The sequence below is a fragment of the Pygocentrus nattereri genome, chromosome 23, assembly GCF_015220715.1.
Source record: "Pygocentrus nattereri isolate fPygNat1 chromosome 23, fPygNat1.pri, whole genome shotgun sequence".
NCBI classification, from domain to species: Eukaryota; Metazoa; Chordata; class Actinopteri; order Characiformes; family Serrasalmidae; genus Pygocentrus; species Pygocentrus nattereri.
Window position 1 is genome coordinate 615,001 of NC_051233.1, and position 15,000 is coordinate 630,000.

Below are 15,000 nucleotides of genomic sequence, written 5' to 3' on the forward strand. Positions count from 1 at the left end.
CAAGCTGTCCGTATCAACCCATGCGTTTTGGACTCGCTCAGGAGCGCCCCCTAGCGTTCGCATCCTTGCATGAAGTGTGTTTCAGGACTATGGTCAAGGAAGAGGGTGGGTCCAAAAGTTAATGAAAATGATTTAAAAACACATTAAAAAAAGAGTAATTTATCATCACTGCTGGGATGCACGCTGGCAACCATATGATGAGTGATATGGTATATTTACATCTATAGTAGTATACACTCCTATACACCCCCTACCTGGCTGAGAGGTGAAGTGGCTGTGTACGGTGTAGCCCTGCTGCTGATGGGGCAGGTACTGCATGGCCGGGAACGCTGACGCACCTGCAACAACACAAGCACGGCTCTCTCATTTAAACACAGTCACTCAAGCAAAGTAAAGTCATAAATCTCAGTCACAAATGTTGACGATAACTGTGGATCAATAATCTTCAGTATTAAATCATATTTATTATCGTACAGCCGTACCTCTGATCTGTGGGCTGCTGGCGTAGCTGACCGGCACAGGCTGGCTGGGGGTGAAGGGGGAGGCATGTTGTTGCTGGGTGACCCCGTACGGCCCGTGACCCGGCTGAGCTCCGGAAAACTGCCCGTGATCCGCTCCAGGAGCGCTGAACCCTGGCTGGGACTGATAATGACGACCCTACAGAGAGAAAGAGAGTCACATAAACAGAAGTCAGCCTAATCAATAATACTCAATCCCCTTTCACCCCTCGCCCTCACCTCTAAGCCCTGGTCCTCTGCTTTGTGCAGTCATGTCTAGCAGAAGGCCGCCCCTATTTTTTCTTTTGAGCTGTTTCTGCCAGATCTGCACAATTTTTCCACGATAGTTTTGTTTTTGCGACTCGCGAGTGAAAAGCGTCGCAGGACGTGAGATCTGTGAGCTGATGTAATAAAACTTAACATTCTCCTCCAAGCAAGTTGAGCTCCTGTCATGCTGTGTTGGCGTCAGTTTGAGAAGATGTGCTGGAGCTTCACTTGTTTCAGAAGAAGCATGTGGCAGCCTTCACCTTCTCAGCTTTGTACCACAGGACACCTAGTTAACGGGGGAACTGGTCACAACTACACTGAGGAGGAAATGGGGCTAAAATGCAAAAATAAACAAATAAATAGCCTCTAAAAAGTGTCTCGGCTTCAGTTCTGATTCTCTGGACCAGATCAAGACAACTCTAGGAGAAACGCTAAAATGAGTAGGACAGGAACTGAATCAGGCCTGGGAATCACGGTGTAACTTGGAAGTTTGTTACAAATTCCAGTTTAACCTTTTTTGATCAGAGACAAAGCCTCAGACTAGTGCTGTAGTCGAGACCATTAGAGGCGCATATGAGCACAAACAGTGTTAAAGGCAGCAAATAAAAATAATAAATAAAAAATAAAACAGGGCAAAAGAGTTAAAGACTTAAACTATTAACTTTCTTTTAGTGAAGAACATGTAAAGTCCAGTAACTCAGAATATACTCCTGGCCCTGCTGGTCCTGTAAGGCTGTGGCAAAGTCTTCAAGAACACTAACGGTCAATTTACGGGCAGTTTTCTCATCTTTTCCTGACTGTGAGGAAACCTCAGGCACGCCTGTGAAGTCTCCCGCTGGTCTGGGGTCAGTTTTCCCTCCACATTTTCTTTGTGCATGCAGCTCTAAGGCCGCTGGCGCTGACCCCAGATCAGTCCAGCTGCTGTGGGTGAAACTACTGAGTCATCATCCAGAGTCATCCGGAGAACAGCGCCAAATTTCCACACACCCACAAATCTGACCAACCAAGCGCTGCATCCACTCTTCAGGAGCGCTCTGACTGGCTGGCTCAGACAAACGGACACTCGAGAGCCAAATTTAGCAGCGCTGCACTTTGACATACTTGGCAGAAGTGAAAACGGAGAAGAATCCAGATGGAGGAACCCGTAAAAGTAACAAAGACATAATAAGCTTTCCTTCATTACAGGAGGGGACTTAAGCATCTTAACAGGTGCGTGTTTAGAGGTGTGGCTGGTTCCAGCTCTTTAAGCGCTCTCACAGCGATGACTCCGCAGTTTCTCTGCTCAAACTCCTCTAAACCGGCCTCCACCTCCACAGGACTTTGGGATTTGTTTTGCGGTCTGACTGATTTGTGCATTGTGAAAACAAACCATCCTTGAAATAAACACGCAGTCCTCCATACACTTCACTCTTCAAGGGTTCTCCATTAAAGAAAATCTAGAACCATGAACAGGCAAAGGAATCACTCTTCAGATTGATGGAGAATGTGTTGTAGATGGTTAAAAAGGCTTCTATGCATCATCAAAAGGGTGCTTCTATAAATACGAGGTCAAGCTTGTAACCCTTTTAGGTGCTACATAGAACCGTCAAAGAACCCTTTCAATGAATGGAGATCTGGTGAAATGGTTCTTCAGACTGATGGAGAATGTGCTAAAGATGGTTCTATACAGCACCAAAAGGGTTTCTTCTATTGTTACAAGACTGACTGTCGTACTAATAGAAGCACGGTTTTTGATGATATTTAGGACCCTTTTCAAAAAAAGGTCTACATAAAACCATCTGCAACACATTCTCCATCAATCTGAAGAACAGTTTCATGATACAAAGAACCCTTTAAACATGCAAACTGTCTTCATGGTTCTACACAGAACCACTGTCTTTACTAAAGGACTGTTAAAGACCCATCTTATTGAAGAGTGGACCGTAACTGCAGTCTGTAACATTACAAAGAAAAAAGAAACAGCCCTAAAACTGAACCCTGTGGGACTCCACAAGAAATGTTACATTTCTGCTTTTAGCTTGGGAATCATCAGTCTGAGCTGATTTTACACAGCTTAAGTTGGGTAACCAAACACAGTGACTGGTGAGTGAAGCAAATCTACCCACCACATGAATAATTAGCTGAGGAAAAAAAGAAAACAAACAATATACGGAGATACTTATTTAAATGATTAAGTGACGGGCTATGAAGTCGTCTCGAGAGCTGGATGTAGAGACCTTTGCATTTAAGTACTGCGAATTTCAGTTCATCAGCTAAGCGTTGTGTTTAAAAGATCAAACTTCTTCCAAGTTTTGCATCTTGTCCTCATTACGGGTGCATGTGAAGGGCCAGTTTTTGCTTCACATTTCCTTCGCACATGCTGTATTAAGGCCGTTGACTCTGACCCGGTGGGTGAAACTACTGAGTCATCATCGAGAGTCATCCGGAGAACAGAGCCAAATTTCCACACGCCCACAAATCTGACCAACCACACGCTGCATCTGCTCCTCTAGAGCGCTCTGATTGGCTGGCTGAAACAAACGAACACTCGAGAGCCAAGAAAGCTTTATTCCACTCCGCCCTGCCAAATTTTGCAGCGCTGCGCTTTGACATTATTGGAAACTATGTGTCACAGATGACCAGAGATAAAGAGAATATAGATGGAGAGAGAAACACAACAACCGCTATAATACACATAAAGAAATAAGCAACACGGCTCGTTTCATTAAAAGAACTTAAGCAGCTTAACAGTCGTGTTTTAGGGTGTTTCCACATTTAGCCACTTCAAGTGCTCTCAGAGCAATGACTCAAGCTTCTCAGTGCACAAGCAAACATCGACCAACCTCGCACTCCTCTACATCGCCCCCAGACTCCAGAGGCAGTTAAGTGCCACTCATTTGCGGTTTCTTTCTGGGATTCTTAGAAAACAAACAGTCCCTGAAATACCCCTGAAGTCATCCATAACCCAGCGAGTTCCACACAGTGCGTCCCACAGGAGACAACACCTCTGGGCCAAATTTAACCGTAAAATGACTCAGTATATCCTTTGATCTAACTCCTATGATTTGATGTAACGTTTAGCCTTTGATCCAAATATATACAGTCTTTGTTCTAAGACCTATCATTTGATCTAACACACAGGCTTTGATTTAACGTATATCCGTTAATGTAACACACTGTCTTTGAAGTAACACTGAGCATTTGATTTAGCACGCAGCCTTTGATCTAGAATATGCCCTTTGATCTAACACCTCTGTCAAAATGACTGGTGTGACCTTTGCCCTGTAGGTCACAGATCAAAACTAGAGCTGCATCCCAAACCACGTTCTACAGTAATGGACTTCTACTGGTGGCGTACTATTTTTGACATATAGTTTAATAAAGAAGTATGCAGTTTTATATTACAACGTATGTATTGTGTGTAATATACTAGTGATGATGATTATTATTATTATTATAGATAGACACTGGTGTGGTGGGTGGCGCTGTCGCCTCACAGCGAGGAGGGTCTGGGTTCGATTCCCCAGCCGGGTGACCGGGGTCCTCTCTGTATGGAGTCTGAATGTTCTCCCCGTGTCTGCGTGGGTTTCCTCCGGGTTCTCCGGTTTCCTCCCACAGTCCAAAGACATGCAGTCAGGCCAATTGGACATGCTAAACTGCCCCTGGGTGTGAGTGTGTGAGTGATTGTGTGTGTCTGTCTGTCTGCCCTGCAATGGACTGGTGACCTGTCCAGGGTGTACCCTGCCTTCTGCCCAGTGACCGCTGGGATAGGCTCCAGCACCACCCCCCCCGTGACCCTGAGGGAGAAGCGGCTTAGAAAATGTGTATTATTATTATTATTGTGTTGTTGTTTATTTCAGTTTACGGAGTTCCTTTACTTGTGCTGTATTATCTGCACACACAGACAGATCATACTCACAGAAATGACCGGAGGCTGAAACAGCTGTTTATTACGCTCTCCTAACAGAGCCGCCGGACGGCCGTGACTTACTGGACTCGCTGAGAGAGAGACAGACACACAGACAGACAGACTCAGTAACTGCTATAAATTATTCAGTATCTAACGTGAATTACACTGTTCCTAATATGAATCACTGCCTATCTAATATGGATTACAGTGTTCTATGAATTATTCAGTTTCAGTGTCCACTCTGGATTGTCCAGTTCTTACCCTGCATGCTCAGGAGGTGCTGGCCTGAGTGGATGGCCATGTTGGGCTGATAGGCAGCTGAGGTCAGCGTCGTCATGTCGCTGTGAGGACACAAACATATTAAAGATAAAATGATATTGAGCCATAAAACTCCAGACTGACTGGACGGTAAGATATATCCCAAAACATTCCACCCCTTTTTAAGCTTTTCTTCCCCACGTCCATAGACGTACCCATCCGACAGCATCGCTCCGTTTATCTGTGTCCGTAAGCTTTTCAGTTCATGCTCAATGCTGGGCACTGCGGAAAGCTATAGAACAGCTTTGAGCTTTAAGCATGGATTTTCTGTTTGAATCCCCACAGCACCCCCTAGTGGATTTATTAGGTGAATACTGGGGCAGTCAAACAGCTGAGCCTTAGTTAAAACGTACCTGCTACCGGTCTGTAGCTGTACACAGTGCACATGTTCACTCATGGGCCTGATTCACACACACCGCGTCACAGTGTGAGCGATGCGGACAGTCATGCTTTTCGTTTTGATGCCTGTGTTAACTGGTCAGCACTTTCACACAGGCTGTATGTCGCAGGCGCCGCAGTGAAGTGGCGCAGACATTTTTCCGTGTGCCGCACGCATCACACGGCAAACTACGGTGAAATAAGCCTTGAAAATATATAAAAATTAAGCTTAAAATGCTGAATTTTTACTGAATTTAATTCATGACGAAATACCAAACATCTTGTGCTGCGAACAGATGCCGTTGAGGATAAACAAACATACCGTGCACTTTGATAAACGACATGGTTACTGAGCAGAGTGACTGATGGCCTCCTAAACATCTGTAGAACTTTCTCGCTGCTCTGCAGCTCAAGCGCTGTCACATCTGTCACTTCGCTCAGGGACACACTGCTGATAAACGAACAGCTGGCAGATTTATTATCACAGCCTCCTCCACTGTCACCATGTTGGGTGTAAGAAGCTTCTGACTCTGGACTGCCCTCCAGTGGACGTGCTGCTTAACACCCACGCCAACGTAAAGGACGCATGTAAGGACGTGGACAGTGATGGTCACATCATTTGAAATAGACGTTAATCTCTGAGCATTTACTATCGTTTTATTCTCTCACCTCTGTTCTTTCCTCCTGCGCTTCTCCTCCTCGTGCAGAACCTTCTTCAGCTGCAGGAAGAGCTGGTGCTTTTCCTCCTGAAGACCCTGCAGCTTCTCGCCCATCTTCATTATCTGAGAGGGACAAGAGGAACTGTAAGTTAAAAAGCTCTATAATGTTCATATGATCCACACAGTCGCTCTGACAGACTGTAATACACTACAGGAAGCGTAGGGGGCGATACGGCTTCTACTGTTTCATTTAAAAAGCTCTATAATGTTCATATGATCCACACAGTCGCTCTGACAGACTGTAATACACTACAGGAAGCGTAGGGGGCGATACGGCTTCTACTGTTTCATTTAAAAAGCTCTATAATGTTCATATGATCCACACAGTCGCTCTGACAGACTGTAATACACTACAGGAAGCGTAGGGGGCGATACGGCTTCTACTGTTTCATTTAAAAAGCTCTATAATGTTCATATGATCCACACAGTCGCTCTGACAGACTGTAATACACTACAGGAAGCGTAGGGGGCGATACGGCTTCTACTGTTTCATTTAAAAAGCTCTATAATGTTCATATGATTCACACAGTCGCTCTGACAGACTGTAATACACTACAGGAAGCGTAGGGGGCGATACGGCTTCTACTGCTTCATTTAAAAAGCTCTATAATGTTCATATGATCCACACAGTCGCTCTGACAGACTGTAATACACTACAGGAAGCGTAGGGGGCGATACGGCTTCTACTGTTTCATTTAAAAAGCTCTATAATGTTCAGATGATCCACACAGTCGCTCTGACAGACTGTAATACACTACAGGAAGCGTAGGGGGCGATACGGCTTCTACTGTTTCATTTAAAAAGCTCTATAATGTTCATATGATCCACACAGTCGCTCTGACAGACTGTAATACACTACAGGAAGCGTAGGGGGCGATACGGCTTCTACTGTTTCATTTAAAAAGCTCTATAATGTTCATATGATCCACACAGTCGCTCTGACAGACTGTAATACACTACAGGAAGCGTAGGGGGCGATACGGCTTCTACTGTTTCATTTAAAAAGCTCTATAATGTTCATATGATGCACCTAATCAGTGCAGGAGAAACACTGACCTGCTCCTTGGTCTCCTCTAAAGACATCCTCTCCTCCATCTCCTTCTTTCTCTTCCTCTCCTCCTCCTCCTTCATCTTCTGCTCCATCATTTTATCTACCTCCTCCTCTTCTATAAGACAGAACACAGAGCACGGTCTGTGAACACCTGTTCTGATCATTAACAGGTGCACTACGTCATTTTGACTTACTTTCAGTAAATTATCTCAGTGCACAATAAACACCAACATTAGAAGAAAATCATAGAAACAAGCATAATTCAGAAACCAGACTGAGCTGATAACTTCAGTGTGAAGGGAACAGGAAGGATGGGCAGAAACCGCTGTAGCTGAATGGGTGGAGTAAAACCGCTGTAGCTGAATGGGTGGAGTAAAACCGCTGTAGCTGAATGGGTGGAGCTAAACCACTGTATCTGAATGAGTGGAGCAAAACCGCTGTAGCTGAATGGGTGGAGTAAAACCGCTGTAGCTGAATGGGTGGAGCTAAACTGCTGTAGCTGAGTGGGTGGAGCAAAACCGCTGTAGCTGACTGGGTGGAGCTAAGCTGCTGTAGCTGAATGGGTGGAGCAAAACCGCTGTAGCTGAATGGGTGGGGCTAAACTGCTGTAGCTGAATGGGTGGGGCTAAGCCGCTGTAGCTGAATGGGTGGGGCTAAACCGCTGTAGCTGAATGGTGGAGCTAAACCACTGTAGCTGAAGGGGTGGGGCTAAACCGCTGTAGCTGAATGGGTGGGGCTAAACCGCTGTAGCTGAATGGGTGGGGCTAAACCGCTGTAGCTGAATGGGTGGAGCTAAACCGCTGTAGCTGAATGGTGGAGCTAAGCTGCTGTAGGCTGTGTGGGTGGAGCTAAGCTGCTGTAGGCTGTGTGGGTGGAGCTAAGCTGCTGTAGCTGTGTGGGCGGGGCTACGCTGCTGTAGCTGTGTGGGCGGGGCTACGCTGCTGTAGCTGTGTGGGCGGGGCTACGTGGTTGTAGCTGTGTGGGCGGGGCTAAGACGCTGTGCTCACCCTGCCTCTTCCTCTCTCTCTCCCTCATGATGTGCTTGTGTAAAGCTCGCGCCATCGCGTTCGACAGCTTGGGCCTCTCCAGCAGCGCGGGCATGATGGCGGGGACTGGAGGGGCCAGCTGGGGCCACAAACAACAGAACAACAGGTTAAACACATCAATCACAAATTACAGACTAACGAGGAGAAACAACTAATCAGGTTAAAGTTGGACGGACAAATTTACATAATAAAGTCTTACACACCATCCATACTGATGATAATATTAATAATAATAATATTAATAATAATAATAATCTGTATTTTTAATGCTACAGCACATTTCTCACGCTTAAAATAACCACAGTCTAAATCAGGGATTTAAAATATTGGTTATTATAACACAACAGGTGTTATACAGGTGTTATACAGGTAAATAATCCCTGCAGGTCCATCTAAAGGGTCCAGCGTTAATGGACCGCTATGTTGTAAATGGAGTAACCATAAGCCTGCAGCACCATCACTGCAGTCCCGTGATCCAGTAACTGATCAGGTTCTCCTGGAGCTCAAAGAACGTTCAGCTGAAGATGCTGCACTGAGTATAGCCGGTATAGAAGAACCAGAACCGTTCGTAGCATGCTAAAGAACCTAGAACAGCTAGAACCTTCTATAGCATGTGCAGAACGGTTAAAGTAAAGCTAGAACCTGTCATAGAACACGCAGAACAGTTAAAACAAGCATCTCTATAGTTACATAGCTAGATCCTTCCATAGCATACCGAACGGCCAAAGCAAAGCTAGAACCTTCTACAATGTATTCAAAACAGCTAAAACAAAGAACCTTCTATAGCATAAACAGAACGGTTAAAGCTAGAACCTTCTATAGCATAAACGGAACGGTTAAAGCTAGAACCTTCTATAGCATAAACGGAACGGTTAAAGCTAGAACCTTCTATAGCGTATATAGAATGGATAAAGTAAAGCTAGAACCATCTATAGCATAAACAGAACGGCTAAAGCAAAGCTAGAACCTGTCGCGGCACGCAGAACGCCGGTGCGGTGTTATTAATGTTTTATAAGCGCTGTCTGAGCTCCGCGCCTCTATAAAGCGAGTATAAACTCCTATATAAACACATTTAGCGCCTCTGAACGGGTTCAGTCAGACTCCGGACGCTGAACCGGACCCTCGGGCTGACCGGACGGGACCCGCCGGTCCGAGCGGTTAAACGGGATTTACGCGGTTCTTTGGGCTTTAATTCACATCAAAACCGGGCCGAGCGGCTCCGTTAGCCGCTAGCATAGTAAGCTAACTCCGCCCAGCGGGAACCCGCGGCGCTCAGACGCACTTTTGCCCGGTTTGTGGCGTTTGAAGCGGCTGAAGGTCAGAAAATCTCCCCGCTCGCTGGTTCTTGGCCTTTGGACGGGTTTCAGCTCCACGAACGCCGCGTTTAAACACAGAACCGGGCCAGAACCGCAGCTGAGACGCACTTCCGGTCAGGGGGGCGTGTCCGCGGCGCATGCGCGAAAACACCATAATATTACACTCATTTATAATCAATAACCTTTATTTATTTAATTGTTTATTTATTTATTTGGTTCCTTACTGTGTATATATATATATATATATACATATATATCAATCACAATTTCTTATGATTTATTTTTATTACGCATTTATTATTTATCATAAATTAATCATTCGTACTTACTTATTTTCACTTTTAATTTAAAATAACTCCATAATCAAAACAACCGCTTATTAATTTCTAATGTTATTTCCTCATTAAATCCTCATTTATCCATCATATTAGTGACGGCAGCATTATTACCCTTTTTAATAATGATGATGATAAAATGAACCGTTAAGAGACTCTCGCCCCTCCCTCTCCTAAGAACTATAATTCGGTATAATCGATATTATTATGAATGTGATCAAACAGCCAGTGAACTGATTGACAGGTGAACCACAATCACCAGAACCGGAGGAAAGGTCACCAAACTGATCACCATGAACTAAAACCACTCGTTCTGTGGGATTTCGGCTCCGAATAAAGTCTTGAATATTATTTATCATTATTGTTTATTTATTCTTTCATTATTATAGATTTTATTTTTATTTAATTTCTTATTAAAAATCCCAAGTGATGAATAAGGCATGGAGAATTTAAACAGTGATGAAACTGCATTACTGCATCACAACGGCTTCAGTGAAAGCAGCTCAGCTGTGGTCACTGCAGCCCAGTGAGCTCAGTGTAAAGGAGTGAAATGAAGCCACACAGTCCGTCGTTTTCCCATCACGTTTATGTTGGTAAGGTCGAGCTGAATGACAGAGTTTCTGCTTAAACAAATAAAAACTCTCACCCATCACATCTGCCCGGCGACCGGGGCCGAGCTCACACACCAGGAGCTCACACTAAAACCTTTCTGTGAAAAACAAACGCAATACAGAGCCATCGGGTCAGAACGGGTCAGAACGGGTCAGGACTGACGCACAGAACCGCTGCTATAAACAAAACACACCCAGGTATCAAACTGTGGGAGTCCAGTTACGGCGGCGGAGAGGACGAGAGGCCGAACACACGAGGAGCAGCAATGATGAAACACACAAAGATCAAAGGAAAAACAATAAAAACCTGGAATAGAAATTTATTTAAAAACTGCAGAAGAGAGACGGAACAAAATGAAAGGATAAACGGAGAAAAACAAAATACAAAATACAAAACTGTAGAATGTGAAGTGAAAAAATGACGGGAGACAAAATAAAAAATACATTTAAACAGAAAAGTGAAAGTGTTCAGTACAGAAAACGACAGAGAGAGAGAGAGACAGACAGACAGAGAGAGAGAGAGAGAGAGAGAGAGAGAGAGAGAGAGAGAGAGAGAGAGAGAGAGAGAGAGAGAGAGAGAGACAGACAGAGAGAGGTAGAGGGAGAGAGAGAGAGAGAGAGAGAGAGAGAGACAGACAGAGAGAGGTAGAGGGAGAGAGAGAGAGAGAGAGAGAGAGAGAGAGAGAGAGAGAGAGAGAGAGAGAGACAGACAGAGAGAGGTAGAGGGAGAGAGAGAGAGAGAGAGAGAGAGAGAGAGAGAGAGAGAGAGAGAGAGAGAGAGAGAGAGAGACAGAGAGAGAGAGAGAGAGAGATAGAGAGAGAGAGAGAGAGAGAGAGAGAGATAGAGAGAGAGAGAGAGAGAGAGAGAGAGGGAGAGAGAGACAGAGAGAGAGAGAGAGAGAGATAGAGAGAGAGAGAGAGAGAGAGAGAGAGAGACAGAGAGAGAGAGAGAGAGAGATAGAGAGAGAGAGAGAGAGAGAGAGAGAGAGACAGAGAGAGAGAGAGAGAGAGATAGAGAGAGAGAGAGAGAGAGAGAGAGACAGAGAGAGAGAGAGAGAGAGATAGAGAGAGAGAGAGAGAGAGAGAGTTAGTGGTGTGTGTGTGTTTCAGGTAGATGAGGGGAATGAAGTGAGGAGAGGAAGTGAAAGTGCATTAAACACACTCAGCTGGGCCGCTCTGTTTATTACTGTGTTTATCAGGTCTGTGTGTGTGTGTGTGTGTGTGTGTGTGTGTGTGTGTGTGTGTGTGTGTGTGTGTGAGGTGGGGGGTGTGGTTAGACAGGCGTCTCTCAGTCTCCGTAGACGCTCTCGTCACTGTACGCAATGTAGAGGAAGAAATCCTCCTCGTGGTGCTCCTGTAACACACACACACACACACACACACACACACACACACACACACACACACACACACACACACATACACATCATATGTCAGAACACACACTTCAAACTTCAAAAGGTAAAGAAGCTGCTGACAACATCTAAGCTCACTTGTGTTTTTAACTGCTTTAAAATGACGTCAGACTCAGGAAAACGTCCTTCACACGTCCTTATTAAAGAAGGCCGAGAGGAAGACGTCGTGCTCTGAGACGCATAAGCTGGACGTCCGTCCCACCGCCGTCTTTTAAAGATCAGAGCATGAACTTCGTCTCCTCTGCAGACCAGTTTCTGCTCCGCCGTGTTGAACGGTATAAACTCTCACTGTGACGCGACGCTCATGCAGAACGGACTTAAACTTTCCGATAGGGAATGTAATCGGATACAGACGTTTACACAGATATTATTCTTCTATTTAACGGATTATTTACAGGATTACCCACCTCGATGAATCAGATAGAAACTGAATGAACTCAATCAGACTAGACTGTTCCGATTGAGGTGTTTACACTGATGTTTTCTATTCCGATTGAGCTATTAGTCGGATTATTAACGGATTATTAGGCTGCATGTAAACGTGGCTTGTGATGCTCTCGTTCAATAAGTGCATGTTTCCAAAGTCAGTGATCTCAAATAATCATGACCTCAATATTCAACAAAAAAATGACAGTGATTATGACTTTCGCCATAATCACCCAGCCCTAAAGGAGGGCAGAGCCGGAACGATCCTTGCTTCCCTCAGTTCCCGACCACGGTTCTGTCGGTTCCAGACCTCGGTTCATTTTTAGTTTTTCTGATTCTGCATTTTATTAAATCACAAAAAACTGAAACACTACAGGGGCAGCAAAGCGCACGGAGTACCGCTCACCCCCTTAACCAGAATCATCCTCACAGTTCACATCTGAGAAAGTGGCGATTATCACATGAAACATGGGTTTTGCTGCATTAGCAACGTGATGAGCTCAGCGGGCCGGACCAGCGGGTTACACCCCCCCTTCATCGCTGGTTTGTTAAAGAGATCTTATCCCACTCTGGAATTTAACTAGGGGACAGAGGAGGAGTCAGTGCGCCACTATATGGGCCCTTTAATAACAGCAGGCAATAAAATTAGCGCTCGTTTCTGCGGCTGTTCTATTAGAGCCCAGGCCAGGCGGAGAACCGTGAGAACCGCGCTCACGGCTCAATCTTCACGCCTAACGTCGGCCTCTGGTTTGTTTTCTAAAGCAAAACTAATTTAGCGTAATTAAATAGGTTTGAATGGCCGAATATTCATGAGCAGTAATGAGGTCACGACGACTGAAGGTGAGACCACGGGAGGCTGTACCTGGTAGAGCAGCCCCATGGTGGCGGACGTGGGAGGAATGACGTTGTTGACGAAGAAGAAGAGCGCGTCCTCAGCCCTCAGGTGGATCCGCTTTCGGATCAGGAAGTAAAACTGTCCCACTTCAGAAAAACAAAACAACAGTTAAAGGGGAACTTCACCAATATTGAACAAAAACCTTCTGTGTCATTAACTGGATCTGTACTAGATAAACTGACCGAGTCAGAGCTGCTCACAGTGGTGGTGATGGGAACCAGACGTCCCCCTCTAAAAGCTCCTCACAGTGGTGGTGATAGGAACCAGACGTCCCTCTAAAAGCTCCTCACAGTGGTGGTGATAGGAACCAGACGTCCCTCTAAAAGCTCCTACAGAAAGTTCCTACATGAACTGGTTCTGAATTCACTGCCTGATGACTGAGACGCTGTTTTATGAGAGTTTAGAGAACTTCAACTCCATTCATGGTGGAGGGAGACATGCAGGGCGCTGTGCGGCAAAATAGTCCCCAAAGAAAACTCATTATTCCAGATTTTCCACTGTTTTCCATCATCAACATTCCAGATAAGCTCAGAAGACTCGTGTAGGTTCTCTGGTGGTTCTGGATGGTAAATAAAGTGTCTATATCTGTGTTGTAGTCATGGCGACGCCTGGTTCCCATCACCACCACTGGAAAGACGTCTGAACCGTTTCACACCAAACCCTCTCAGTCACTCAATTATGTGGAAATGTTGAGAAAAGGGTGGATTTCCCCTTTAATATTCCACAGTAAACCGTCTTCATCACGCTGGTTTTAACGCAGGAGATGATTTACAGTGGACTTCAGTATAAACTGTGCTCCAGACATTCACCTGTGAGGTCAGATGGCACCAGATACTTCTTCTTATCCAGATCTCCTATCCTGGCTTTGGGAGCTTTCTCCACAATCACCTGGAAAAGGAGAAGGACAAAGAAAATGAAGAGCGAGATTAGAACCCTGATTAGGTTCTGGTCCAGAACCCTGATTAGGGTTCAGAGAGCCTGCGCTGCTCTCCTCTAGCTTCTGTCCGACTACGAAACATCTCCATTCCAGCGACTTCACGCTTTCATCGACGAAACTGAAACACGAACGTCTCATTTCAGTCCTGGATCGTCAATTTGACCTCCACCACTTCTACAAAGCACCTTTACTCCACGTAAGATGATCTAAACCGACCTAAACGAACATCTAAGCCCAAAACGGTGCGAAATTTCTCACCTACAGCCTTTAAAACGTGGTTCTTCAAGGGTTCTTGAGAAAAAGGCAGAGCTCTATAGTTCTACACAGAGCCATTCGCAAGTTTAAGGTTCTCTCCATGGTGAAACGGTTCTTCTTGACCGATGAAGAGATGGAGAATGTGTTGTGTGGTTCTACATGGCACCAAAAAGGGTTCTTGTACTGTTACAAGCTTGACATCGTAGACAATAGGAGAACCCTAGTTGGAACTGCTGCCTTTACTGAAGAACCCTTGAAGAACCGTCTCTTTACAGAACACCTCGGTTTCAGTGATTTAACGATTTTAGCCCCATAATATTGAACAAACCGGAAACATTCAGGTCTAATTTAGCCCCTGGGCTGTTTATCTGACCTCTAGCAGGTCTAGAAAGGCTCTTTAACCCCAAAGTGACGATCTGAACCGATTTAAATGAACAATTCAGCAAAATTCTGGACAAAACTCGCGTCTCTATTGTTGCTCTGCTGGTTCCTGCTAAGCTAAGCCAGCAGCCGGGGCGCGTTTCCAGCTCTTCCACCGGAAAACGGGGAAATATCTCAGTGACAATCGAGCAGAGCGCGTCTAAAGCCCGAGCCGGGGGTTTAAGGCGGCCGTCGGGCGGTTTGGAGGCGCTCCGGCGCGGATTG

The 15,000-nt window shown here is 45.3% G+C and overlaps 2 protein-coding genes across 3 annotated transcripts in view; both read right to left on the reverse strand.

Annotated features, from left to right (window-relative positions):
- Positions 1–9,620, reverse strand: part of gps2 (G protein pathway suppressor 2) — a 39,840-nt gene extending 30,220 nt beyond the window's left edge. For both annotated transcript variants that reach the window (XM_037533676.1, XM_037533675.1), the window contains exons 1-8: positions 9,448–9,620; positions 8,127–8,244; positions 7,125–7,234; positions 6,019–6,131; positions 4,915–4,994; positions 4,663–4,742; positions 483–657; positions 255–338 (exon numbers count right to left, since the gene is read on the reverse strand). In XM_037533676.1, coding sequence (XP_037389573.1) covers positions 255–338; positions 483–657; positions 4,663–4,742; positions 4,915–4,994; positions 6,019–6,131; positions 7,125–7,234; positions 8,127–8,220 — 736 coding nt within the window. In that variant the 5' untranslated portion in view covers positions 8,221–8,244; positions 9,448–9,620. The remainder of the gene's footprint in view (positions 1–254; positions 339–482; positions 658–4,662; positions 4,743–4,914; positions 4,995–6,018; positions 6,132–7,124; positions 7,235–8,126; positions 8,245–9,447) is intronic.
- Positions 9,621–11,614: 1,994 nt separating this feature from the next.
- Positions 11,615–15,000, reverse strand: part of LOC108414896 (gamma-aminobutyric acid receptor-associated protein-like) — a 3,730-nt gene continuing 344 nt past the window's right edge. The window contains exons 2-4 of the mRNA XM_037533562.1: positions 13,973–14,051; positions 13,131–13,249; positions 11,615–11,781 (exon numbers count right to left, since the gene is read on the reverse strand). Of these exons, the coding sequence (XP_037389459.1) occupies positions 11,716–11,781; positions 13,131–13,249; positions 13,973–14,051 (264 nt within the window). The 3' untranslated portion in view covers positions 11,615–11,715. The remainder of the gene's footprint in view (positions 11,782–13,130; positions 13,250–13,972; positions 14,052–15,000) is intronic.